This window comes from Capra hircus, chromosome 16 (assembly GCF_001704415.2).
Source record: "Capra hircus breed San Clemente chromosome 16, ASM170441v1, whole genome shotgun sequence".
In the NCBI taxonomy this organism is placed as follows: domain Eukaryota; kingdom Metazoa; phylum Chordata; class Mammalia; order Artiodactyla; family Bovidae; genus Capra; species Capra hircus.
The window spans coordinates 41,617,079-41,644,706 of NC_030823.1; the positions used below are offsets into that span (position 1 = coordinate 41,617,079).

The 27,628-nt window shown below is 45.4% G+C and overlaps 2 protein-coding genes and 1 long non-coding RNA gene across 3 annotated transcripts; 1 reads left to right on the plus strand and 2 right to left on the minus strand.

Moving 5' to 3' along the window:
• Positions 2,379–4,385, minus strand: LOC102187883 (cortistatin). The gene is made up of 2 exons (XM_005690693.3): positions 3,791–4,385; positions 2,379–2,665 (listed from the first exon to the last, which is right to left on the minus strand). The coding sequence occupies exons 1-2, from the start codon at positions 3,947–3,949 to the stop codon at positions 2,447–2,449; spliced, it is 378 nt and encodes a 125-aa protein (XP_005690750.1). The 5' UTR covers positions 3,950–4,385; the 3' UTR covers positions 2,379–2,446.
• Positions 9,516–24,594, minus strand: LOC102187615 (centromere protein S). Its single transcript, XM_018060360.1, has 5 exons — positions 24,436–24,594; positions 17,986–18,109; positions 16,862–16,895; positions 11,598–11,664; positions 9,516–9,947 (listed from the first exon to the last, which is right to left on the minus strand). The coding sequence occupies exons 1-5, from the start codon at positions 24,487–24,489 to the stop codon at positions 9,807–9,809; spliced, it is 420 nt and encodes a 139-aa protein (XP_017915849.1). The 5' UTR covers positions 24,490–24,594; the 3' UTR covers positions 9,516–9,806.
• Positions 23,650–27,606, plus strand: LOC108637773. The gene is made up of 3 exons (XR_001919287.1): positions 23,650–24,441; positions 27,133–27,276; positions 27,401–27,606. It is a non-coding gene; the product is annotated as an uncharacterized LOC108637773 (long non-coding RNA).

Below are 27,628 nucleotides of genomic sequence, written 5' to 3' on the forward strand. Positions count from 1 at the left end.
TAAAGTCTACCAAAAACCTGATGGTAGGAAATTACACTAGTTTACTAATGATGAGCTTGTTAATCTAGCCTAACATGCAGTTGATGCCAGTTTACATTTTTCTAAGGCCTCTGAACTAAGGTGGACTTAAACTTGATGGATATCCTGGAGGTGCCTCAATTCCTTCAGATGTTACTTAGTTAAAAGTTAAAATCTCTGGACTTTCCCAGTGCTCCAGTGGTTAAGAATCCTCCTGCCAGTACAGGGGACACAGGATCGACCCCTGGTCTGGGAAGACTCCACATGCCATGGGGCAACTAAGCCCATGCATCACAACTCCTGTGCCCACCCACCCTAAGCACGGGCATGAGTGCTCTCTTGGTGACACCACTGCAGTGAGAAGCCCGACACCACAGTGAACAGTAGCTCTACTCACCACAACTAAAGAAAGCTCACACACAGCAACAAGGATCCAGTGTAGCCAAAGATAACATTTATTTTTTTAAAAAGTTAAAATCCATAATCCTAAGGAATGTATACGTATGGTTCTAAGCAAATTGAAAGACAGTGAGGATGCTTTTCTTCTAGAATCTTAAATCCTGAAGGTCAGCTGGCCTTTGAGGCAGGCATCTTCCACCAGTGTGCTGACCCACTTACGGGTCCCTGAAAGCTGCTGTGTTTGAAAATGAGGATGCTATTAAGACTCTTCCATCACATTATACTTCACGCAGCTAGTAATTATGAATATGAGCTCAGCTCTGTGGAAGACGGAAAGGAACGGTCATCAGTCATACTTTGTGAGTCTGTTCCCCTGGTGTCCAAAGAAGAAAACATCCTTGCAATGCCTTCCAGCTAGCCTTTGCCAGTTTTCCTGATACTAATCCTGACCATCAGAAACTTTCCTTAACTCCTGGTAGGAATCTCTAAGCTTTAAAGTTTAACATCTAAAAAAACCACATGCTGGAAGTTTTCTTTAGCATCTAGGATTCAAGAGCCGTAAATAAGGTGTGTAATCAAGGAAGGATTCCAGGGCTAGTGGGGAGGATTAAAATTTGATTAGGGTTTGAACCTGAGCACGTGTTTACTCCTACCTCCATCTGAGCAGACCCAGATCCTGGTCCATGTGAGGCTCGACAGTTGCTTTGTGTTATATCACAGAAAGAAACGAGAAAGGAATCTCCCCCTCCTTTCACCATCATCCACTTACTTCTGTGGGAAATTATTGAGGAATGGGAAAATAAAACATTTATATACATAATAGTTTTCAATACATATGCCTCTGTCTTACCAAGTCCAGATCCTGCAACTCTGTAGGTCCCAGAGTTTGTTTTTCTGTTTTCTTTGACCTTGAGGCCTGGCTTATAGGATCTTGCTTCCCCGACCAAGGATTGAACCCAGACCCTCAGCAGTGAAAGGGCAGAGTCCTAACCATTGGACCACCAGGGAATTTCCTGGAGGTCGTTCTATTAGAAGTTAAGGCAGTCAAGCTACAGGCTGGGAAGTAGCACTGCTCACTCTATTTGGTTTGAAATAAACCTGAAGCTCTCTTCCATAAGAATTGTAACAGCAATATTAACTTACTGATTATAATTAGTACACGTATTTTACAACAGCAGGTGCAAATGGAACTTTTATAAGCATGTCATCATGATGTTGTCTGTTTAATTATAGCATGATATTTGTTTTTAAATTAATTTTAGCGAAAATATGAGGAATAATCATTTTGCTCTTTGAGAACAGTGTTTAAAAATTGCTTTTAATATGAAGGAAATATTTTTTACATTAGACAGTTTATATCAAAGTAAACTGAAATGTTATTCTGAACACTTAAATATGTAGCTTTTACCTATTATAAATCAAAGTAAGGAAGATGAGGACAGAACAACTTCTAAGCACAATAAATGTGGAAGGAAAGCCCCATGGCTGCATTGACAATAATGGCAAAAACCACAAAAATCTTTATCAAAAATTCTCTTCTTTGATCAGACCTGAGGCTGCCAAGGGGATGGGGGAGGGAGGGAGATGGACTGGGAGTTCGGGGTTGGTAGATGCAAACCATTACATTTACAATGAATAAACAAGGTTCTCCTCCATAGTACAGGGAACTATCCAGTTTCGTGGGATAAGTCATAATGGAAAGGAACAGTTGTAAAATGTGTGTGTGTATATATATGTATGTATATATACATGAGTCACTTTGCTATACAACGGAGATTGGCACAACATTGTAAGTCAACTCTACTTCAGGAAAAAAAAATAAATAAAAATAAGATACTCTCTTTGGGTTCCAAATTACTGAAGACATCTAGTAGTCGGCATTTTTAAAGTTTACATTAAAAACTACGTTTCAAATTACATGAGAAAGAGAAGACAACCGCACAAAGAAGAAATATCACAGCTGCTTATTAATACATTTTATTCAGATCCACTGTTACACTTCTTTGCACAAGTAGTTATGGGTGGAGTTTTACTTGCAGGAGGAGAAGGTCTTCCAGAAGAAATTCTTGCAGGGTGTTTTATCTTGGTGCGTGGACTGATGAAGTGGTGCGCCTTCCTGCCGTTTGGACTCCTCCCTGGCTTCCCCTTCTACGAAGGGCACTGCCCTGGCCTGGGAGGCCCACTCGTACCACCACACAAGCAAAGTCAACAGGCTGTTTGTCTTTATTTCTGCCACTTCCTGCGTGTGCTTTTAAAAAGAAGCAGAGGACAAAGAAAAGACAAATCAATCATCTGATTCAGCCAGCATTAAGATATGTAATTATTTCCTTTAAAAAAAAAATGATGCTCCAGAACAACAAACCATATTTCCATTTAAAGGATGAGAAAGTTAAGGGACATGACTGAAACGACTTAGCATGCACGCAAAGTTAAGAGAACACCTCAAGAGAACTGCTCTAATTAGAGAAAAGAAAAACTTGAATATATTCAATCAAGGAAAAAAATCTGGTTGTTTTGCCCCTAATCTTTCCAATTATAAGAGGTTGGGAGATGTCTCCTTTCCCCTGACAAGTGATTGGCAGATAAGAAGCCCCTCAAGTTAGATGAGGCTCCTTTCGCTTGATTTCCCATCTCTCCATCTCTGGTCTTACTCCTACTGCTACTGCTACTGCTACTGCTACTGCTAAGTCACTTCACTCCTGGCTGTCCACAAATTGCTTTTTAAGACAGATCAGATTGAGACATTATATTCTGGCCTTTCAGACTCCTTAGAAAGCTTTAAGGAGTAATCTGATGATGAATGGCTTTTCTGGAACTCAGATGCTAATTTCAGAGAAAAATCCATTTTTAATGGTCAACTTTATGTACTCTTTCTTGGAAGTTTTTCAAAATGAAAAAAAAAAGAGAAGTAAATCACCTCATAAAGTTACAACTTCTCACAATGGAAAATGTAATGATGTCAATTAATCTAAGCCAGTGAGAACCTGCACTGTGTGTATAAATTAAGATTCTACAAGTGTGACTAACACCGCAGTGGCAGCAGCGGTAGACCAATTGCACGGCAATAGACCAGTGTGATGGCTTTGTGTTTCAAAGACTGGCAGTTGGAGATCGCTAGCTTGAAGAAGCGCCCCTTAGTGTCAGCGTTTCCTATCAAGTTTCCTAATGACTGAAGATGATGGTGAGTCAATGGTCCATGTGGACATCACAGCACAGGGCAGCTGAGGGGCACACGGCAAAGTCCAGCCCTGCAGTCTGTCCTGTACACACACTCAGCCACAGAGAAGAGGGGGGATCCACGGGGTGGCCAGATGTGCCAAGGGAAGGGGCAGCTCACAAGAGGGTGAGCACCGAGCCGAGTCAGACTACTCACCCCGCTCTCGTGGCCGGCGAGGCCGCCCTCTGGGGAGAGGGCAGTGGTGGCCCCAGAGGGCAGCAGGAGCAGCGGCAGCAGCAGCAGCGGCAGCAGCAAGCAGAGGGGCAGCATCTTGCAGGCTGGCTGGTACCTCTCTCCAGCTCTGGAGCTGCTCATCCTGCTTGGCAGCCCCTGAAACCAGTGCTTTGTGGACTTGAGTCTCTTCTCTGCAGACTGAGGGGGCTATTTTCAGCTCAACCTGCAGCTGTGTGTTTGGTTTCTTTTTTGGAATATATGCCTATCTAAAGCCTGTACCCCCTCTCCCCTCATATTCAAGTGGTGACGCACGAGCCTGAGCAATCAGTGCCCGCAAAAGTGCTTCAGGACTGGATTTAACCCCGTCATTAAAACCTCGGTGCTCTTCCTGTGTCAAGAGTGGATTTGCTCCACTTGGGGATGCATGTGCGCTTGCCTAGAAGTTCCACCTCCTCGCAATTATGCCAAAGCAATCAGGAAGTCGTGAGAACAAAACCAAGTGATTTAACATAATACAAAATTAGCCTTGAATAAGGAGCTTATGGTGATGAAAACAGTCAATCCTAAAGGAAATCAACCTGAATATTCATTGGAAGGACTGAAGCTGAAGCTGAAGCTCCAATACTTTGGCCACCTGATGAGAAGAGCCGACTCACTGGAAAAGACCCTGATGCTGGGGAAGTTTGAGGGCAGGAGAAGGGGGCAATAGGGGATGAGACAGTTGGATGGCATCACTGACTCAATGGACATGAATTTGAGTAAGCTCTGGGAGATAGTGGAAGACAGGGAAGCCTGGTGTGCTGCAGTCCATGGGGTCACACAGAGTCAGACATGACTGAGCAACTGAACAAGGAACACCACCTGCTTCACAAGTGGTGCTAATGGTAAAGAATCAGCCTGCTAAAGCAAGAAACTCGGGTTCGATCCCTGGGTCAGAAAGACCCCCTAGAGAAGGGAATGGCAACCCACTCCAGTCTTCTTACCTGGAGAATTCCATTGACAGAGGAGCTTGGTGGGTTACAGTCCACAAGGTCGCAAGAGTCAAACGCGACTGAGCGACTAACACTTTCAACAACAAAGGATCTTAAAATCTGCAATTTTGCCCACATGAAAGAATGACTGAATCAGCTCAACAAGGAGATGGTGAGGACTCTGGGAGCCACTCAAAGCATCCACTGGTCTCACCAGACCACCTCGGGCCACCAAGTGCTGGCTCCCCAGCACCACCTCCCCGCCAGCAGGCCACGGTCCTCTGGCCCAGGCTTTCCCAAACTGTGATGTGGACCCAAATCACCTTTCGTTGTCATTCAATTGCTAAGTCGCGTCCAAGTCCTTGCCACCCCATGGACTGAGCACTCCAGGCTTCCCTGTCCTTCACTATCTCCTGGAGTTTGCTCAAATTCACCTCCAGTGAGTCAGTGATGCCATCCAACCATCTCATCCTCTGTTAACCTCTTCTCCTCCTGCCCTCAATCCTTCCCAGCATTGGGGTCTTTTCCAATGAGTCAGCTCTTTGCATCAATCACCTTATTAAGGTGGAAATGCAGATAGATTCTTCTTTTCTTGGCCACACCTCGAGGCATGTGGAACTTCTCTGACCCATGCCCGCTCCCCCCTCCTTGCCCTGCCCTGCCTGCAGTGGAAGTGTGGAATCTTAGCCGCTAGACCCCCAGGGGAGCCCAGTGAATGCCCTACACTTGACCAGCTCCCAGGGTCTCCTCTCCTTCTGACGAGAGCTCCACTGCTGAGAATCCACAACATCAAGCTGTCTCTGCCACCCCTGGTTCCTCCTTGTGGGTCCCAGGTTCAGAATCACACAGCCAAATATACAGACCCTCTCCACCAGAGACAGCTAGGAAGATCAGAAACATATACCACAAACCTAAGATGACGTCAGAGGCCAGGTTCCAAAGGGAAGTAAAGCAACCAAAGAACTGACGGCACGTTCCAGAAGTGAACGTTGACGCTTTCAGTTTTCCAAAGTGCTGGTTCACACCCCTCCACAAGGGAAATCTCAACTTTAAATTTCATTGCATTGCACATTTGTTAAGATGCTAGGTAAGCTTGGCACAGCCAAATGACCCACGATGGGCCATAAAGTGCATCTTGCTTTAGTCCTTTTTTGGTACCAAAAAAAAATTTTTTTGCCTAATTCCCACAAATGATATTTTAAAACGTTCAGATAATCTTAGGGCTTCTCTCATAGCTCAGTTGGTAAAGAATCCACCTGCAATGCAGGAGACCCCAGTTCGATTCCTGGGTGGGAAGGTGCCCTGGAGAAGGGAAGGGCTACCCACCTCAGTATTCTTGCCTGGAGAATTCCAAGGACTGTATGGGGTCCATGAGGTCACAAAGAGTTGGACAGGACTGAGCGACTTTCACTTCCACTTCACTTTCATGTCTTTTAAATTTGAGACATTTTAAAAATGTCAACATTTTAAAATGTTCAACATTTTAAAAATTAAATGGGAAATAATGGAGGCAGAACCAGTTTGTCATCTACCATCTTGACTGAGACACGAAACGTGAATGAGGTGCATATAGTCCTTTCCCACTTTTTTCCTCTGAGTGTATTTTTATATATTTTGTATATATAACTGTATATCCCATGGGGTCGCAAAAAGTCAGACATGACTGAGCGACTTTCACTTCAGATATTCTTACAGATGAGAGAATCATGGTAGCTCACCCAGCTTCTTATAGCTTTAGAATATTTTGAAGATTTTGTTCCATGAACTCACTGACCACTGAACACCTAGTGTGTACTACATAGAAGGACAAAGACCATCCACCTCGACAGGGCTGTTCCAGCCTCACTAAGGGACAGGATACATGCTCTGCAAATGAGAGAAAAGTAAAATTTCAGTGTGACACGTGCCAAGGAAGGTTATGAGCTGTAGGCCGGGGAAGGCTTTGTGTGATCTTGTTACTACTGGCTGCTTTCAAGGAGGTGGCAATATATCTTAGTACTTCAAGATGAGGGCTCTAGACTAAAATCCTGGTTTTGCCATTTAATTAACCTCTCTAGGGTCTCACAGAGAAGGCAATGGCACCCCACTCCAGTACTCTTGCCTGGAAAACCCCATGGACGGAGGAGCCTAGTAGGCTGCAGTCCATGGGGTCATGAAGAGTCGGACACGACTGTGTGACTTCACTTTCACTTTTCACTTTCATGCATTGGAGAAGGAAATGGTAACCCACTCCAGTGTTCTTGCCTGGAGAATCCCAGGGACGGGGGAGCCTGGTGGGCTGCCGTCTGTGGGGTCGCACAGAGTCGGACTCGACAGAAGTGACTTAGCAGCAGCAACTGCCTACATCATAAAACTGTGAGAATCAAATAAGATCATGATAAGCACCTAACACAAGTGGAAAACATAACAGGACTCACATTAGGAACTGTCACTAAGACGATATCCTGGGACTTCACTGGTGGTCCGTTGGCTGGTCCAGGAAGATCCCAGATGCCGCAGAGCAATGAAGCCCAGGCACCCAGAGCCCGTGCTCTGCAACAAGAGGCCACTGCAATGAGAAGCCCACACACCACAAGAGAAAGCTTGCGCACAGCAACAAAGAAGCAGCACAGCCAAAAACAAATTTTTTTTAAAAAAGAAGATACTCCAAGTCCTTAGTCCTTATTCCCCACAGTATAAAGAAAAGTTCCCCACCACAAAACAATGGAAATCCCTGGTGAGAGCCATGAAACCCAAGCAAGGGCTCCTCCTCCCGTGTGCCCCCGCCACTCATCTCAGGCTCCAGGGACCCAGTACTCACGGAGCACCTGTCGTGTGTGTGTGTGTGTGTGTGTGTGTGTGTGTGTGTGGCCCTACACAAGGCACCAAGTGATCACCATTTCAAAGTCCGCCCATAAGGAGCTGACAATCTAATGTTTTATGCAAGCAAGCGTTTCTGAAAAGATGTACTATGGGAACTTGGATTAAAAGGGACTCAGTACTGGATTATTTTGAAAAAGGGAGATTGTTTCTTCTAAAAGGCAGAACTCGGACCTAGATAGAAGGTGAAAGACTGTTCTCTGCACACAGAAGAAACTTGCAACAATTAGTATCCACTAACAGAAAGGGCTGGAGAAGGAAATGGCAACCCACTCCAGTGTTCTTGCCTGGAGAATCCCGGGGACGGGGGGGAGCCTGGTGGGCTGCCGTCTATGGGGTCGCACAGAGTCAGACACGACTGAAGCGACTTAGCAGCAGCAGCAGAAAGGGCACTCTGCCCCTGAGGAGTTCAGGAGAGCCTAGGGGACCTCAGTCATTAATGCTGTAGGAGGGCTTCCTACTTGGTGAGAAGACTGGACTCCATGACCTCTAAGGGTTCTTTACAGATTACACAATTCAATAAAGGCAGTAAGCGGGCCATGATCACACTTTCCCAGACGTCTAGGTGTCGAGGTACCAGCTGTATATGACAAGTGTTGACCAGCATATTCCAGCTATTGCTGTGTATAGAAGGGGATGCTTTGGAACTTCCCTGGTTTGTTAATTTAGTAAAAAAAAATTAATGCAGGATCTTTTATTTCACCTTTTTTTGAGGCGTTGGTGTAACAAGGAAGACGAACATTATAAATGTAAATTGCCCCAACCATGTTACCAGGCCACATGCATTTCAAAGACATGTGCTGCTTTATATGGCCAGTCAGCTGGTTATACAGTTAATTAAAGTTCAGACAAGCTTCCAGGACTCTAAGGAAGCAAGCCTGTGAGAAAGAGCCCTACAACTCCTTTCTGCCAACGGTCAGCAAAGATAGAATGGGAAAGAATGACTGACATCACATGGACACGCCAGAGTAAACTAAACCCTGAGCAGAACATGCAGTGGGCAAGAGGCAGTCCCTGAGAACTCAGGGTTACACTCAACTGCTCCTTACAAAGTCTGACCACCCCTGTGTTACAATCCCTGAAGAATGTGTGGTAGGACTACTTGTCTAAAATATAAACAAGTCAGAGACTTCCCTGTGGTCCAGTGGCTTAAGAGTCCACATTCCTAACGCAGGGGGTTTGGGTTCGATCCCTGGTCAGGGAACTAACTAGATCCCAATCAACTAAGAGTTCGCATGCCGACAATTAAACTTTCTTTGTGCCACAACTAAGATTGGTGCAGCCAAATAAATCAGTATTTTAAAGTAAATAAAAATACTGTGAAAATGTGTGAATAAATACTATATGGAGCACCTAGAATAGGACCTGGCACACAGAACGGGCTCTGTAAATGCCAGTCCCTTTTCTTTGCCACTATTGTCCCAATGGGTTAAAAGACACACTCGCTCTGGCCCTCTAAGAAACCCCAAGGAGAAGACAGAAGACCTGGGATTCCTGGAAGCATCATCTCTCACAACCTGAAACAGAAGACACACACTGAACTGTTTTGGAGAAGTAGTCAGACCTTCTCAAGCAAAAGTTCCATCCAGTGTGGCTAACCACAATTACAAAATAGCCACAGAAAAGTCACATGAACTGTGACTAAAAAACAACATTGGTGGACTTCCCTGTTGGCTCAGGGGTTAGGATCCAGTGCTTTCCCTGCTGAGAACCCAGGTTCAATCCCTGGTTGGGGAACTGAGATCCCAGAAGCTGGATGGTGCAGCCAAAAAGGGACTAAATGCATATAGCTTTAGTCATCTTTCAGTGATTGTCAGCCTGAAAAATTATATAAAAGAATGAACATATGATTTTTTTGCTTGAAAAAATCAACCATATGTATTTGCTAACATAATTTTATTAATACAATAGATACAATTTCCAACATATGCCATTCAAACACATGCCCTTTTCATGCGTTTTATTAAGACATGGAACTATTTTGCTTAAGTTTCCACTTCTCTTTTAAACCAGCTTTTGTAGTCAATGACTTGGAGAGTACAATACAAAAAGCACCCAAGACTTTTGTCTTTTAATCTCCACTTATCCTCTCAGAACCCTCTATTGGCAATATGTGCTTTTAGCCACTCTGCCTGCTGAAGGCTGCTTTCTCCAAACAGCAACAGGGTTTAATTCTCACTTTCTTCTACACCAGCCTCTGCTAACTCCACTGAATTTCTGTTTTCATCCTCCAACTTCTTCTTCTTCTTTGCTTTTCTTTCCAGGTTAAGCTGAGCGATGTCTTCATTTTTCTCTGTGATGTATTTTAGCTACAAAAAATATTTTTTTAATTACATTTTTACCTGATTGTAAAGCCACTGATAAGTCTAGTCGGGGAGAAAAAAAATCTATGCCATTTCCCAAACACTCCCACCCAGGGTTACATTCCTCGGAGTTAAACATAGCTTCAAATTTTTTTTTCCTGGAAGGAATCAACGACCAAAGTCAGCTCACTATTTACTCACATAGGAGTTCCCTGAATAATCAGGAGAATTAAAACTTATAGTTTACGAAAGGCATGCCAATCACAAATATACTCTACAAAGCACAAATAAAGTCAAAAGCCCTAAATTTTGCCCAACTAAAATTACTGAGCAATTCCTGTGTACCAGACCCTAGAGACACAAGGGTAATAAGACAAAGTCCTTGCCCTCAGGGAAAATTTAGTCAAATGCAAAAATTTAGCTGCAACTCTTCAGTAACAGACTTCTGTCAGATGACTAAAATTTAACAGTCCAATACGCAATAAGCAGGAAACTTCCCAATTAATAGTCTAAGATGACTTGCATCGACAATTCCTTGCAAAAGACAGAAACTGCTTACTGAAGCCAACCAAGTTACAGTTCTGAGAGAGAATTTCGGAGGAGAGAAAAATGTCTTTTCCACTGATATGCAGCACCACCAGCTACCGGAGCTATTAGGAATTGTATCATCCTTAACCTTGACTTAAACTTTAGAGAAACAATATTAGAAGAGCAGAGACAGAACAAAAAAGTCCAGTGGAAATAGCATTGGATTCAGGGTTTGAAGGTTAAGGGTCAGCTGTCAACCAGAAAACTTCATATTTAACTTTGGGAAATTACTTAACTCTAGTAGTCTGGCCTATAAAATGGGGCTAATTAGTCATGTTACAAAAAACCCTCATAGAGTGGCTGTGAGCTTTAAATAATGTGTGTAAAATATGACCTACAGAAGTCCTGTGTGAAATGTCAAGTGCTACACAAGTTCATTCATTCAACTACTACTCATGAGCCCCTACTGTGGGTCAGGCCCTTTTTTAGGCATGGCAGATGGAGTTGAGAAGAAACACATAAAAATCCCTGCCCTTGTGAAGCTCACATCCTGGGGAGGAACGTTAAAGTGTTTTGACTGCCAAGATCAGACTAAGTCAGGAAACCTCACAGGCATCCTGGATCTGCCATCAGCCGCAGCCACTAGCCTGGGACGATCACAGCATCACCTGTAAAGTGAGGGCATGGCTGGGATGACATCTAGACGACCCCGAAAAGATAGAAAATGCGCTCAACTGCCTGCACACCCCAGATGTACTGATACTCTTTCCACACCTGGCCCACCAAAACCGTGGGCTCCATAACGAAAGCACCCCCTAGATACTCTAGCCTGTGACCTGTCTCTGACACCATGCTGTAGCTGAAACATGGGACCAAAGTTTTGAGATATTACAGAAAAGGCAAATTATGAAATCCAGAGAGCACTGATTAGAAATTTTCAAATTGGCTTAGCAAGATCCATCATCGTGAAAGAAAGACTGTAAATTACAGGCAGGTCTGAGTGGTTGAAGCGTGTCTCATTTTTAACGCAAGGTGCCCTGGGGGAATCACTTCATGGATGCCAGTGATTAATTGGGAATAATGTATTCTGATGGGAAAGGAGAGTGAGGAAAGAAACCCATCTCTCACCAGTGAATGACTCCTCCTGGCTAAGAGCTTCACGTCTTCAGTGTTAACTGTGCTTCTTTTCGCATGTCTGTAGAAAGTACAGAAACAATTCGCCAAAATGTTTCATATTATTTAAAGTTTTGATGAAACACAAAGGTTCATGGCCAGACTTCACACCAGCAGGATCTCTAAGTAGCCCATCTTTTCAGGTGCGCGTCCGTTAAGTGACAGTGACACAGAAATGAGTGAAGTGATGAGCCAAGATACCAATTAAATGAAGAGACAGAGCAAGCAGAAGCCACTGCAGGGCCGAGGGTATCTGGAGCATGTGATATGGAGAGGAGTGAGAGGCATCCAAGCCTTCCCAAATGCTCACAGTGGGCACAGCGACCACCACGCAAAAAGAAGCGGGTCTGTGAGGCACCTTCAGTGGAAAGAGAAAACAGCACAGAGCTCACAATACAAAGATCACTGCTGCTTAAATGAACACTAAATAGAAAAAACAGAATTTCCACAAAGCACGGCTTCGCTAATACCAAGGTCCTAATGCTCTTCCCCAAAGGCTACATTACAGGGAAAAGCTTGTGTATGTGTCCCTCCCCAACTAGGAGACAATGTGTCCCCGACAACAGCCCAGCTAGGACAAAGAACACCCTTTCAACTAGACTCTGTTTCTTGCTCACAACACGGACGCAAGTGCTTGTTCCAGTTCTCTTATCTCTGCTTTAAAAGGTAATCTGAGACAATGAGCTCTATTCAATAATTTATTACCCTAATTACACCCTTTCTTGCCATTTCTAGCTTCCTCCAAAAATAAGTCGGAAATTTGTAAGTCGGAATAAGGGGGAATCTTTGTGTTCTTAATAACTATCAGCGTGACCAGCACATGGCAAGTCCTCACTAAATATCTGTTGATTTAAAGATAAAACTCACAGAAATTATATTCTGTAATTTGGCCAGATTAGTCCTTCACATCCTGCCAAATGTGAAAAGATCACATGCCATCTCATCATGACGGACAGTATCTGACTATCCTGGGATAATATCCATGTCAGAAGATAGCTTCTCATTAGCCGCCTGCAAGGACCAGCACAGAGCAAAGGGGGTGGGGCAGGGGGTAGAGTCAGACAGAAAGGGACAGAATAGAGACCACAAAGCCGGTCCAGAGGTGCCCTGCGGGGAGGATGTCAGGAGCCACAGACACACTGCGGCCCTCGTCTGTATCACACGACAAGCTGCTCTGGCCCTTCTTAAAGAGCCAAAGAGTATGGAGGAAGCAGCACTGAACTACTTAGTGTAAGATCAGCATATATGATCACAAGAAACATTCAGGAAACAGCAGAGCCAACCCTCTCCACCCCTTAACTGGTCATCTGGTTTCTCTGCACCATGTTTTAATGATACCACTGTCCCAGATGGAGGGGCAGGTACATCCTATGCCAGCCACTACACACCACAGTTCAGTTCAGTTCAGTCGCTCAGTCGTGTCCGACTCTTTGCGACCCCATGAATCGCAGCACGCCAGGCCTCCCTGTCCATCACCATCTCCCGGAGTTCACTCAGACTCACGTCCATCGAGTCCGTGATGCCATCCAGCCATCTCATCCTCTGTCGTCCCCTTCTCCTCCTGCCCCCAATCCCTCCCAGCATCAGAGTCTTTTCCAATGAGTCAACTCTTCGCATGAGGTGTCCGAAGTACTGGAGCTTCAGCTTTAGCATCATTCCTTCCAAAGAAATCCCAGGGTTGATCTCCTTCAGAATGGACTGGTTGGATCTCCTTGCAGTCCAAGGGACTCTCAAGAATCTTCTCCAACACCACAGTTCAAATGCATCACACCACAGCCTCTCCTAAATTAAACCTCTGGCTCCAGAAAATTACTCTAGAGAACATAACAAAGCAATTTTTCATTCCACACTTTTAGCAACACAGATTTTAAAGACTATTCCCAAAATGCCCCTAAATATTCATTGGAAGGACTGATGCTGAAGCTCCAATATTCTGGCCACCTGATGTGAAGAGCCGACTCATTGGAAAAGACCCTGATGCTGGGAACTGAGGGCAAGAGGAGAAGGGGGCAGCAGAGGATGAGATGGTTGGATGGCATCACCAACTCAATGGACAAGAGTTTGCAAACTCCGGGAGATGGTGAAGGATAGGGAAGCCTGGCATGCTGCAGTCTATGGGGCGGCAGAGGCTGACATGACTTAGCGACTGAACAACAACAAAAATACCCCTAGAATTCAGTTACCATAGAATACCTATCTTCCTCAAAATGTTTCATCTTTACCATGTTAACATTAGGTGACCAGACATTAAATGAAGGAAATTCACAACTTAAGTGGAGAGATTATTTTCCAAAGTTTATAGGTGAACTGAGTTAATAGTATTTACAATTTAAGTGCATTTTTTTTCATAGAAACATTGTTACAAATACTAGTTAGGTTCCCAGCCTCCAAAGACTATCTAATAGGTAGCCAACCTGAAATAGCAGTATATATTTCAGATTTCTCAAACTGGGGTAATATAGGAGCAGGGATTATGTAGCAGGGAAAACTCAAAACCACAGGATAAAGGTGACCCTCTGGGACTATCCATTTTATTCAGTAGTGGTGGTTTAGTCGCTAAGTAGTGTCCAACTCTTGCAACCCCACAGACTACAGCCCGCCAGGCTCCTCTGTCCATGGAATTCTCCAGGCAAGAATACTGGAGTGGGTTGCCATTTCCTTCTCCAGGGGATCTTTGAGATCCAGGGATCAAACCCAGGTCTCCTGCACTGCAGGCAGATTCTTTACTGACTGAGCCACCAGGGAAGCTTTTTTAATTTTAATTCAGTGATAAACATTTTTTCCCCACACCGTGGCATGCAGATCCCCAACCAGGGATTGAACCTGGGGACCCTGCATTGGAAGTTTAGAGTTCTTAACCACTGGACCACCAGGGAGTCCTGCTTAGTGATAAACTTTAAAACAGGATTTTTTTTTTAATGGAACATTTTGACAATGTAAAATTAAGAAAACAGACAAGTCTTCAAAGAAAATCTGCACTTGAATTAGCTCAGAGTTCTTTGGAGGAAATCTAAGGAGTGCTGGTAAACACCCCTGAGCACTGTAGAAGAGGAAACATCTCTAAGTAAAGCCTCTGACAGTCTTGCTCAGAGAGCATCAGCTGACAGCCTCTACAGACTCCTTTACCCAAAAGATGAGTCCTTCCTTGTGCAGCTGACAGTCTAAGTGGTGCCCACATCTCTGCCCCGTGTGTACGTGCTAAGTCACTTCAGTCATGTCCTACCCTTTGTGACCCCATGGACTGTAGCCTGCCAGGTTCCTCCGTCCATGGGATTCTCTAGGCAAGAATACTGGTGTGGGTTGCCACGCCCTTCTTGAAGGGATTTTCCCTACTTAGGTGTCGAACCTGGGTCTCTTACGTCTCCTGCATTGGCAGGCGGGTTCTTTAACACTGTGCCACCTGGGATGCCTACTTCTCTGCCCCAGGGCCCAGCAAAAGGAAGTAGGCTTCTCAACTATAAAAAACACACAGTACCTGAAAACTTAATGTGTTACAATGCTAAATAGCTCTAATTTCATTTTTATTTCTAGTATTTAAAATTTGTCATTGTCTTTTCCTACAGCTAACACAGAAATGAGGAGGAAGCTCACAGCTGGAGACTTGCTACTGGCATCTGGTGGGTAGAGGCGAGGGATGCCACTAAACACCCTACAGTGCACTGGGCAGCCCCCACCAGAGTGAGGAAATCATCCAGCCCAAAATGTCAACAGTGCTGAGGTGGAAAAACTCTGATCTATGTTGATAAACTCTATGTTCAAATCAAATAACTGTTTGTCTACTAATTTACATTTTGGTGTCTCCCTTTGTAATATAAAAGACTCACATTTAAAACAAAGAAGAAGAGGGACTTCCTTGGTCCAGTGCTTAAGACGCCATGCTTCCGATGCAGGGGGTGTGGGTTTAATCCTTGGTCAGGGAACTAAGATCCCACAAGCCCCACGGCATGGTTTAAAAAAAAAAAAGAAGAAGAAGAGAAATGGCAAGGGGTTTCCTTGGTGGTCTACTGATTAAGAATCTGCCTGCTAATTGAGGGAACATGGGTTCGATCCCTGGTCCAGGAAGATCCCACATGCCCTGGAGCAACTAAGCCCGTTCATCACAACTACAGAGCCTGTGCGCCTAGGGCCTGTGCTTTGCAACAAGAGAAGCCATCTCAATGAGAAGACCTTGTATGGAAACTTGAGAAAGCCCAGGCGCAGCAATGAAGACCCAGAGCAGCCAAAAATAAAATAAAATAATAAATCTTAAAAAAAAAAAAAGATGGCAAGTAAAGGCAGTAAATGTATTTCACAGGAGACTTGGGGTGGGGGTGGGCGCAGGGCACAAGTAAGGGGCAACCACCTGAATCAACGATGATAAGACGCAGGAGCCGTCAGTATCCCATATATTATCCTGATCCCTTTCGGCCAAGTTGAAGATGCTAAGCGGTTTTTAGGGACTCATATACACAGGAATAGGCAAGATTTAGAGCCTGCCCTCTGAGAACCTACTGCTTTAATTCATTCAGAATATTCATCGAAGAAACAAAGAGCTATAGGAGAAAGGTGAAAAGTATGGGGTGTGGGAGAGGCTGGCACCAAATCAGAAGTGGGAGCAAATTAGAAAGCTTTAGCCCTTTCAGGCCTTCGTCATTCAAATTGCTTCATAAAAGCAATTCGCTGCAATTGTTTTCAATTACCTGTGGAACTAATTGAAGAGAGGAGCATAAATCACCTGTAAAAGCTAACACTTTACCAGCTGAAAGCCAGTCACACACACTTTTCAAGGAGCGTGTGTCTCACTTGTCACCAGCAGGCAAATGCAGGGCTGATGGGGCCATGGGCTGTATTATCCCGACACCCACGCACTGCCCCACAAAGCACAAAGCAGCCCAGCCCGCGCCCAGCCTCACCCCCCAGCACCACACCACCTGCAGAAAGTCTTAAAAGCAAGCGCACCATGCACAGAATCCTGGAGACATGACTCACACCTTTTTAACCTGGAACTGAATAACTTTACTTCCCTTAACGACAAATACGAGGAAAACTTCAAAAAATGCCCAATCAAGTCTGAATGGACATGATTAAAGCAGATGTTCCATTCTTAGAGAATCATGATTAGAGACTGAGTCTCCACAAAACATGGGGCGGGTAGGGGTTCAAGCTTCCCTGAAATTCACCACCAGATGGGGAGCATCAAAACACGGAAACAAGCCCAGACAATCAAGCTCTCTACCCACCTTGCAAACATTTCAAGGTCTTTGGCAAAATTTTCTGAAAGAGAAAAAGAGACGTGCTTTAATTAGCCTATCTCAACCTTAATTCAGAAGCAGAAAAGTGAAATCTCAATGTCTACAGTAAGTATAGTGACTACTACAAATCCTTTTGAAAGTGAGAGGAGGCCCTTCGGGAGGCTCCAATGCTGGATTCATTATGACCTCTGTGTCCTGCCTGCCACCTCCACCCTTCGTTACAAACCTCTGGTAATTGTGGCTACACCTCTCCTCCCTAGAAACTATCCCTTAATTTTAAATTGTGCTAGGAGTTAGGGCTTGTGAAGACATTCATCTCCCCTGAAGTCAAGCAAATACCAGCTGTCAAACTGTGGGTGATATAAAAAAAGTTATAAAGCAATGAAACAAAAAACTAATGTCCAAGGACTTCCCCTGGCGGCCCAGCGGTTAGGAATCGGCCTTCCAGTGCAGGGGACACAGCTTCTATGCCTGGTCAGGGAACTGAGATCCCACATGAAAGAAAGTGAAAGTGTTAGCTGCTCAGTCATGTCCTGCTCTCTGTGACCCCATGGACTGTAGCCCACCAGGCTCCTCTGTCCATGGGATTCTCCAGGCAAGAATGCTGGAGTGAGTTGCCATCTCCTTCTCCGGGGGATCTTCTCAACCCAGGGATTGAACCTGTGTCTCCCGCATTGCAGGCAGATTCTTTACCATCTGAGCCACCAGGAAAGCCCCCAAGATTCCACATGCCACCAGGCAACTAAGCCAGAATGCCACAACGAAGACCCGGAACAGCCAAAATTAAATAAATAAATAGGGCAGCCGGTCCTAGCCCTTGTTTTTTAAAAAAAGTAATATTCTGGGTGGTTTAAAACAATAAAATAAAGGTGCTGATGCCCCCGTTAGTGTAACAGAAAGAAAAAATATATACATCTTGTAATAGAAAAAAATATAGCTCTTCCCATAAACTGAATCTTACAACCAATAGAAGAAACATTTCATGGATGATGTCCAGTGATAATGTTCTCTGTCTGTTGGTGAGATATGCCACGGCACCCACCCGCATTTCTCCCAGGCAAAATCAACCTCCAGGCTTTCCACACACCCAAAGGAAAACCAGAGCTGCGTACCACACTGTCCAAAGGTCACCTCTGAGATCGCTGCAATGGTTTGCTTGCTGAACTGCATGTCTTTGTCTGACGAAACTTCCTCACAAAGACAACCAACCGTGTAGTGAACTGCTGCCTTTAGCCTCTGAAGTAAAATCAAAACACTTCATGGGTAAGACTGCAAATAAGAGCTCTTCACATCTTAAAAAATGAAGACCAAGAAGTGGGTCTGCTCAGCCTGAATTCCTTCAGCACTTTCCATAACGGCTGAGTGACTTTTCCAGTGTACTAATAAATCAATGGGGCCTCTGGAATGTGACTTGTAGAAACATCATTTCCTAGTTAATGGTGATGATTTAGGTGAAGTAAAGATAAGGAAAAATGATGGCAGGTTAGCGGGGAGAGAAGGCAGACTGGTATCTGGGAGGTGCCCGTATAACTTTCCTCAGTTATTCCACACTTACGTGCCAAGCGCCTACTGGGTGAAGGTGTGTGCTAACACGTTAGTACTAATATGTGCTACCTGAATGTTACTGACCCGAGATATTTCAATATTCACTTACATAACAAATCGCTGGCCACAAGCATCAGTTTCTGCGAAAAAATCCCCTGGTCAATAATATGCCAGGTATCTGGGGAACGCAGTGGAAAAAGAAAGAGATTTTTGCCCCTAGATGGAATTTAACCAAGCAAATACAGAAGGACTGGTCCCTGTGCTTCAAGTCCTTGCCAGTCCCAGTCCTGCACAAAACAAAGGATGAATGTCAGGACAACACTGGGGAAGGCTCCCGAAGGAGGATCACTGGATCCTCCTCTGATTTACTGGTTTGCTAGCCCACCTCAACAGGACCCTCACTGCTCCTTAGCAACACCTTCCAGGGCTGGAAAACACTTCTTCCCCACGCAGAAGAGTAAAGAAACGAAACAAGCCACGCCAAGGTCTCGGTCTCCTGTCAACGAGCTTGCTGAGCCCTGGGTGCGCGCCTGCTGGGGGACGGAGCTGAACTGCATGAGCTGACAGCTGAACCCGAGTCAGCGTCACCTCTACCAGCAGGTGCTCGTGGCAGAGGCAAGACAAGGAGGGACTGCAAAAACAATACCCAGTCCATGGGCTCCGAGGGGAGGCCAGACAGACAGGAAAGGGACCTACCTTCCTTAGTTTCAGATGTCACAAGAGCAGGTAAGTGCAAAGTGTCAGTGGAAGGAGACAGAGACCACCACCCTGGGAGGGATAAAGACCCTCCAAAGTCATCTTTTTTCTTTTTTTTTAATTTTAATTTTTACTTTTACTTTATAATACTGTATTGGCTTTGCCATACATTGACATGAATCCGCCACAGGTGTACATGAGTTCCCAATCCTGAACCCCCTCCCACCTCCCACCCCATATCATCTCTCTGGATCATCCCCGTGCACCAGCCCCAAGCATCCTGTATCCTGTATCGAACACAGACTGGCGATTCGTTTCTTACATGATAGTATACATGTTTCAGTGCAAAGTCATCTTTTTTTTAGGTATGTGTAGAGGTGCGGTTGAGGAAGGCTTTCTTATCTCTCCTTGCTATTCTTTGGAAGCCTGCATTCAGATGCTTATATCTTTCCTTTTCTCTTTAGTTTTTCGCTCCTCTTCTTTTCACAGCTATTTGTAAGGCCTCCCCAGACAGCCATTTTGCTTTTTTGCATTTCTTTTCCATGGGGATGGTCTTGATCCCTGTCTTCTGTACAATGTCACAAACCTCTGTCCATAGTTCATCAGGCACTCTATCAGATCTATTCCCTTAAATCTACTTCTCACTTCCACTGTATAATCATAAGGGATTTGATTTAGGTCATACCTGAATGGTCTAGCAGTTTTCCCTACTTTCTTCAATTTCAGTCTGAATTTGGCAATAAGGAGTTCATGATCTGAGCCACAGTTAGCTCCCAGTCTTGTTTTTGATGACTGTATAGAGCTTCTCCATCTTTGGGTGCAAAGAATATAATCAATCTGATTTTGGTGTCGACCATCTGGTGATGTCCATGTGTAGAGTCTTCCCTTGTGTTGTTGGAAGAGGGTGTTTGCTATGACCAGTGCGTTCTCTTGGCAACACTCTATTAGCCTTTGCCCTGCTTCATTCTGTACTCCAAGGCCAAATTTGCCTGTTACTCCAGGTGTATCCTGACTTCCTACTTTTGCATTCCAGTCCCCTATAATAAAAAGGACATCTTTTTGGGGTGTTAGTTCTAAAAGGTCTTGTAGGTCTTCATAGGACCGTTCAACACCAGCCTCTTCAGCATTACTGGTTAGGGCGTAGACTTGGATTACCATGATATTGAATGGTTTGCCTTGGAAACAAACAGAGATCATTCTGTCGTTTTTGAGATTGCATCCAAGTACTGCATTTTGGACTCTCTTGTTGACCATGATGGCTACTCCATTTCTTCTAAGGGATTCCTGCCCACAATACTAGATATAATGGTCATCTAAGTTAAATTCACCCATTCCAGTCCATTTTAATTCGCTGATTCCTAGAATGTTGGCATTCACTCTTGCCATCTCCTGTTTGACCACTTCCAATTTGCCTTGATTCATGGACCTAACATTCCAGGTTCCTATGCAATACTGCTCTTTACAGCATCGGACCTTGCTTCCATCACCAGTCACATCCACAACTGGGTATTGTTTTTGCTTTGGCTCCATCCCTTCATTCTTTCTGGAGTTATTTCTCCACTGATCTCCAGTAGCATATTGGGCCCTTACCGACCTAGGGAGTTCCTCTTTCAATATCCTATCAGTTTGCCTTTTCATACTGTTCATGGAGTTCTCAGGCAAGACCACTGAAGTGGTTTGCCACTTCTCCAGTGGACCACATTCTGTCAGACTTCTCCACCATGACCCGTCTGTCTTGGGTGGCCCCACACGGTATGGCTTAGCTTCATTGAGTTAGACAAGGCTGCGGTCCATGTGATCAGATTGGCTAGTTTTCTGTGATTATGTTTTCAGTGTGTCTGCCCTCTGATGCCCTCTTGCAACACCTACTGACTTACTTGGGTTTCTCTTAACTTGGATGTGGGTTAGCCTTCCTCAGCGATCAATGCAAAGAAATAGAGGAAAACAACAGAATGGGAAAGACTAGAGATCTCTTCAAGAAAATTACAGATACCAATGGAATATTTCATGCAAAGATAGGCTCAATAAAGGACAGAAATGGTATGGACCTGACAGAAGCAGAAGATATTAAGAAGAGGTGGCAAGAATACACAGAAGAAAGTACAAAAAAGATCTTCACGACCCAGATAATCATGATGGTGTGATCACTCACCTAGAGGCAGACTCCTGGAATGTGAAGTCAAGTAGGCCTTAGAAAGCATCACTATGAACAAACCTAGTGGGGGTGATGGAATTCCAGTTGAGCTATTTCAAATCCTGAAAGATGATGCTGTGAAAGTGCTGCACTCAATATGCCAGCAGATTTGGAAAACTCAGCAGTGGCCACAGGACTGGAAAAGGTCAGTTTTCATTCCAATTCCAAAGAAAGGCAATGCCAAAGAATGCTCAAACTACCACACAATTGCACTCATCTCACACACTAGTAAAGTGATGCTCAAAATTCTCCAAGCCAGGCTTCAGCAATACGTTGAAACATGAACTTCCAGATGTTCAAGCTGGTTTTAGAAAAGGCAGAGGAACCAGAGATCAAATTGCCAACATCCGCTGGATCATGGAAAAAGCAAGAGAGTTCCAGAGAAACATCTATTTCTGCTTTATTGACTATGCCAAAGCCTTTGACTGTGTGGATCACAATAAACTGTGGAAAATTCTGAAAGAGATGGGAATACATGACCACCTGACCTGCCTCTTGAGAAACCCATATGCAGGTCAGGAAGCAACAGTTAGAACTGGACATGGAACAACAGACTGGTTCCAAATAGGAAAAGGAGTACGTCAAGGCTGTATACTGTCACCCTGCTTATTTAACTTCTATGCAGAGTACATCATGAGAAACGCTGGGCTGGAAGAAGCACAAGCTGGAATCAAGATTGCCAGGAGAAATATCAATAACCTTAGATATGCAGATGACACCACCCTTATGGTAGAAAGTGAAGAGGAACTAAAAAAAACCTCTTGATGAAAGTGAAAGAGAAGAGTGAAAAAGTTGGCTGAAAGCTCAACATTCAGAAAACGAAGATCATGGCATCTGGTCCCATCACTTCATGAGAAATAGATGGGGAAACAGTGGAAACAGTGTCAGACTTTATTTTCGGGGGCTCCAAAATCACTGCAGATGGTGACTGCAGCCATGAAATTCAAAGACGCTTACTCCTTGGAAGGAAAGTTATGACCAACCTAGATAGCCTATTAAAAAGAAGAGACATTACTTTGCTAACAAAGGTCCATCTAATCAAGGCTATTGTTTTTCCTGTGGCCATGTATGGATGTGAGAGTTGGACTATGAAGAAAGCTGAGCACCGAAGAACTGTGGTGTTGGAGAAGACTCTTGAGAGTCCCTTGGACTGCAAGGAGATCCAACCAGTCCATCCTTAAGGAGATCAGTCCTGGGTGTTCATTGGAAGGACTGATGCTGAAGCTGAAACTCCAATACTTTGGCCACCTCATGGGAAGAGCTGACTCATTGGAAAGACCTTGATGCTGGGAGGGATTGGGGGCAGGAGGAAAAGGGGACAACCGAGGATGAGATGGCTGGTTGGCATCACCACTTGAAGGACGTGAGTCTGAGTGAACTCAGGAGTTGGTGATGGACAGGGAGACCTGGTGTGCTGCGATTTATGGGGTCGCAAAGAGTCGGACACGGCTGAGCAACTGAACTGAACTGAACTGCCTGAAGTCATGCCTGTGTGCGCTCAGTTGCCAAGTCATGTCCGACTCTGCGATCCATGGACTATATATAGCCCACCAGGCTCTTCTATCCACAAGATTCTCCAGGTAAGAATACTGGAGTGGGACGCCATTTCCTCCTCCAGGGGATCTTCCCCACCCAGGGATGGAACCCAGGACTCCTGTAGGTCTCTTGCCTTGCAGGTGGATTTTTTACCAATGAGCCACTGGCTAGGGTCAGAGGTTAAGTCCATAGACTCTAAATTCCTCAAGGGCAGGATCCTTCAGTACTGTTCATGGCTGTCCACCCAGTGCCAAGAACACCTGGCTGAGTGAACAGTGGGATCCTCCATCAGGTCACCACTGCACAGAGGATGAGGTTCAAATTTCTCAGTCCATCTTTGCAGCCTGACTCACTTATTCAGTAAGCATTTATTGTCTGTTGAGAGCTAGGCTCTGTACTAGGGGATGAGAACACAAAACTCAAAAGAACAGTCCCTGCTCTCAAAGAGTTTATCTCCCACATCTTTGCCATGAATGGACTCTTCGAAACTACCAATGTCATGAAACCCAAAGGAGGTGGAGAACCGTTCCAGGAGAGACCAAAGCCAGGACTAGACACAATGCATGATCCCCAACTGGATCCTGGGTGAAGGAAAAAAAGACCATGAAAGAATATCTTTGGGACAACTGGGGAAAACTGAATATGGATTCATATTAGATAATAGGATTTTATTAATTATCAAGCCTCTTGAATGTGATCAGAATTATGACCTTGGAAGAACCATGTTAAAGCATTAAAATTTAAAGGTGAAGCATCAAGTGTATTTAATTCTCAAATAATTTAGAGAAAAGAAGGGAGCAAATACAGCAAAATGTTAACTGGTTAATCTAGGTGAGGGGCACATGGGTGATGAATGGGCTAATTTGCAACCTTTTCTGAAGGCTCGAACTTCAAAATAAAGGGAGACAGTGGGTAAACAGCCTCTGAAATTTAGGAAGCGCCCCTTTCCTGACCTCATTCTCAATTCTCTTCGGTTAAGCCTCTGAGATTCTTGGTTTTTCTCACGACTCTCCCACACGGTATTTATTCGCGGTGCTAAGTGAAGGACTGAATACCAGCAACTACGCCGAGAGCTGGTTATTATCACCCTGATTTTTCCATCTAGGAAAATGAGTTCGGGGAGAGTCAACACAACACTCTGTGCGGAGTCGAGATTCGAACCCACATCCGATGGGTTCCGGGGCCGTCTCCTCCCCCGCAGGATGGACCCACCGATTCGAGGAGCCAACATTTTTAGAGCTCGTGCTGCGTGCCTCAGAACAACCCTGTCCGAGGAGACTGAGCCTGTCACAAAGCCAGAGGGGCCTCCGCCGCCGGACTCCCGGTGCACGGCAGGTATCTTCCCCGAATCTTCCCTCTCACTCAGCCACCCCAAGCTCCGACCCGCTAAACCTAGGAAACCGTCTCCCAGCACCCCCCGCGGCAGCCGGGTCGGCTCATGCGCAGGCGCCAGAGGCCGGAGGCGGCCGAGCTCGACTTCCGACCTGGGGCCTCGGTAGGAAGACGAGGCTGGGCTGAGGCGGCGCCTTTTTCCCCGCAGAATCTCGACGCCGTCCTTCCCCAGCCCCGCCAGGACCCCATTCTCCTGTACCTGTCGGTAAGAGAAGCTTTGCTGCTCCTCGGACCACTCCTCCTCCTCCGTCATCACCACGGGCGGATCCTGGCAGGCGCGCCAGGACAGAAAGACGCGGCCGCCTGGGAGATCTGGTGGGATTTTCCCGCCGCCGGGCCGGGCGACGGGCCGCGCTGGGGGCCAAAGCGCGAAGCTGCCGGCTGCCTCGCCCGCCCCCTGGCGGCGACTCTGGGAAGGGGGCCTCACAGCGCGCCTGCGCCCGCCTGGCCCCAGCCAAGCTCCCCGGGGACCTCAGGCCCAACTCTGCGCCCCGCACAGTTGTCAACACCAGTTCTCAGAAACAGTGTGTGTAGGGACAAGGGTTCGCAAGTCGATTGTAAATTCCATGCGACTGCAACCTCGACATGCCTTGCCAAATCTAGTGTGAGTTTTTTATAATTCTATAGTGTCACAAAGTCAGATCACTGGTAAGTGTTTGATTTCTATCCCCTTCAGCGAAAAGTTTCTCACCCCATTGCCGTTGCCAAAGGAATATAGTTTTGACCCAAGTGTTAGCTGATTTTCCTTTATGTTAAGAATTAAGGGACTTACCAGGACTCCCTGGCGGTCCAATGGCTAAGATTCCTTACTTCCACTGCAGGGGGTGCGGATTTAATCCCTGGTGTGGGAGCTAAGAACCCGCATGCCAGGCGGCCATGAATTTAAAAAAAAAAAAAAAAAACACGGAAGTAAGGGACTTCCCTGGTGGTCCATCCAGTGGAGTTCAATCCCGGGGACAGGAGCTAAGATCCCACATGCCTTGTGGCAAAAAGAGAAAACAGAAGCACTATTTTTACCAACTGAGCTATCAGGGAAGCCCTATAATAAATTCAGTGAAGACTTAAAAAAAAAAAGAAGTGAAAAATAGCGAAACCTAACAGATCTGCACTGCTTCCAAACTTTCTTCAACTGAAGAAAGTTTTCCTCCTTCCCAGCTTCACTCTTTAAGTTTCACTCATTTTTGGATGATGTGAGGAAGAAACTTCTCTACTGAACTGAATAATAGTGTCAAGTACTGGAAGAATATTTCCTCAACTTATGCTATTCATGCTACAAAGGGTACAGACACCATGCACATTCAAGTTCAATCTGCATTATTAACATCCACCTCCCCCCCCCACTTCCGTAAGCAGTCAACAAGGAATTAAACCCTGATTTGCAGGTTTCCTTGGTGTAAATACTCCCACTATTGCCAGATTTCAAGCAACCAGTATGAAGAAGCTGAACTCAGCATTTGTTACAAACTAGACTATGATGCATTGGAGAAGGAAATGGCAACCCACTCCAGTGTTCTTGCCTGGAGAATCCCAGGGATAGGGGAGCCTGGTGGGCTGCCATCTATGGGGAACTAAAGACAGAGTCAGACACGACTGAAGCGACTTAGCAGCAGCAGCAGACTGTTTGACTCATTGGAAAAGACCCTGATGCTGGGAAAGATTGAAGGCAGGAGAAGGGGACAACAGAGGATGAGTTGGCAGGATGGTGTCACCGACTCGATGGACATGAGTTTGAGCAAGCTCCGGCAGTTGGTGATGGTCAGGGAAGCCTGGTGTGCTGCAGTCCACGGTGTCACAGAGTCAGACACAACTGAGCGACTGAACTGAACTGAGACCTGTTTGAGAGTTGGGCCATAAAGAAGGCTGAGCACCGAAGAATTGATGCTTTTGAACTGTGGTGCTGGAGAATACTCTTGAGAGTCCCTTGGATTGCAAGATCAAACTAGTCAATCCTAAAGGAAATCAATCCTCAATATTCATTGAAGGACGGATGCTGAAGCTGAAGCTCCAATACTTTGGCCACCTGATGAGAAGAACTGACTCATTGGAAAAGACCCTGATGCTGGGGAAGATCGAAGGCAGTAGAAGAAGGGGACAACGAAGGATGAAATGGCTAGATGGCATCACCAACTCAATGAACATGAGTTTGAGCAGGCTCTGGGAGATGGTGAAGGACAGGAAAGCCTGGCGTGCTGCAGTGCAGTCCATGAGATCACGAAGAGTCAGACATGACTGAGTGACTAAACAACAACAGGCTTGTTTGCCCCACAGGCAGCAGGCCTGACACTGAAGTTTGCAGCAGAGAAAGAGTTTGCTGATGAGGTCATCACGAAAGGAGAACAAATCACAGATCCAACTCTGAGGGCCACAGGCTTGAGATAGTAATGGTAAAAAAAAGCGTGGGGGAGGGGGGGTGTCCTCAGTCATCCAGTGGTTAAAACAGTTAAGACTCCGTCTTGCAATGCAGGGGGGGTGCAGGTTCCATCCCTGGCAGGGGAACTAAAGGCCCACGTGCCACAGGGCAAGGTCAAATTAAAACAAAAGCAGCCAAGTCGTCTTAGGCACGAGGAAAGACGATTGGAGACAGAGGAAAGGTGAGGCAATCTGTGTCCTGCACCAGCCCAGCTTTAGGCTCAGTGGGTCTGAACTGGGAAGGACCCAACTCCAAAGTTTTGGAAAACAATGTAAAACCTCCGTTACTATAGTGACCCATACATCAGAAGCATTATCTGTAAGGCTGGTTTCAAAGTCTAGTGATACATTACCTTGCCTAAGTGAAGCTCAGAGGGTATGCAGCTAGAGAATGGGTGAAAAAAAGCAAGTCAGCAGGCTTAATCAGTAAAGAAGCTGCAAGCAGGAAGGTTTCTGACACGCTGTTCTCTTATCTGCTGTTCTGTAGGACACACGCCGAGCTTCTGTTAACCCTTTGGACGTGATTTCACACAGGGAAGAGATGCTGCACACCCACCATTCAGACACAGTAGCTGGAGATAACCAAGAACAGATGATAGAAAGATGTGCAACACAGTAGCATAATTAAGAAGTGATGACTTTTGAGTTTTTACTGCCTTTGTTTTTAATACCATTTTTAAGTGTGAATTTATGTAACTTAATTTTTTTTAATGTCTTTATAAAAATCTGTTTGTTGGACTTCCCTGGTGATCCAGTGGTAAAGAATCTGCCTGCCAATGCAGACATGGCTTCAAGACCTGATCTGGGAAGAGTCCACACACCATGGGGCACCTAAGCCCGTGCACAACTACTGAGCCCATGAGCCACAGCTACTGAAGCCTGCGTGCCCTGGAGCCCGTCCACAGCAAGAGAAGCCAGCTGCAACCATAAGAAAGCCCTTGTGCAGCAACAGAGACCCAGCTCAGCCAAAAATAGATTTTTTA

Coding starts and splice junctions, on each gene's coding strand:
- LOC102187883 (XM_005690693.3), bottom strand. CDS start 3,949: ATGAGCAGCTCCAGAGCTGGAGAGAGGTACCAGCCAGCCTGCAAGATG. Junction 2,666..3,790: donor TCGCCGGCCACGAGAGCGGG/GTGAGTAGTCTG, acceptor TCTTTTTAAAAG/CACACGCAGGAAGTGGCAGA.
- LOC102187615 (XM_018060360.1), bottom strand. CDS start 24,489: ATGACGGAGGAGGAGGAGTGGTCCGAGGAGCAGCAAAGCTTCTCTTAC. Junction 11,665..16,861: donor GACCTTGAAATGTTTGCAAG/GTGGGTAGAGAG, acceptor TACTTTCTACAG/ACATGCGAAAAGAAGCACAG. Junction 9,948..11,597: donor CCAGGAGGAGTCATTCACTG/GTGAGAGATGGG, acceptor TATTTTTTGTAG/CTAAAATACATCACAGAGAA.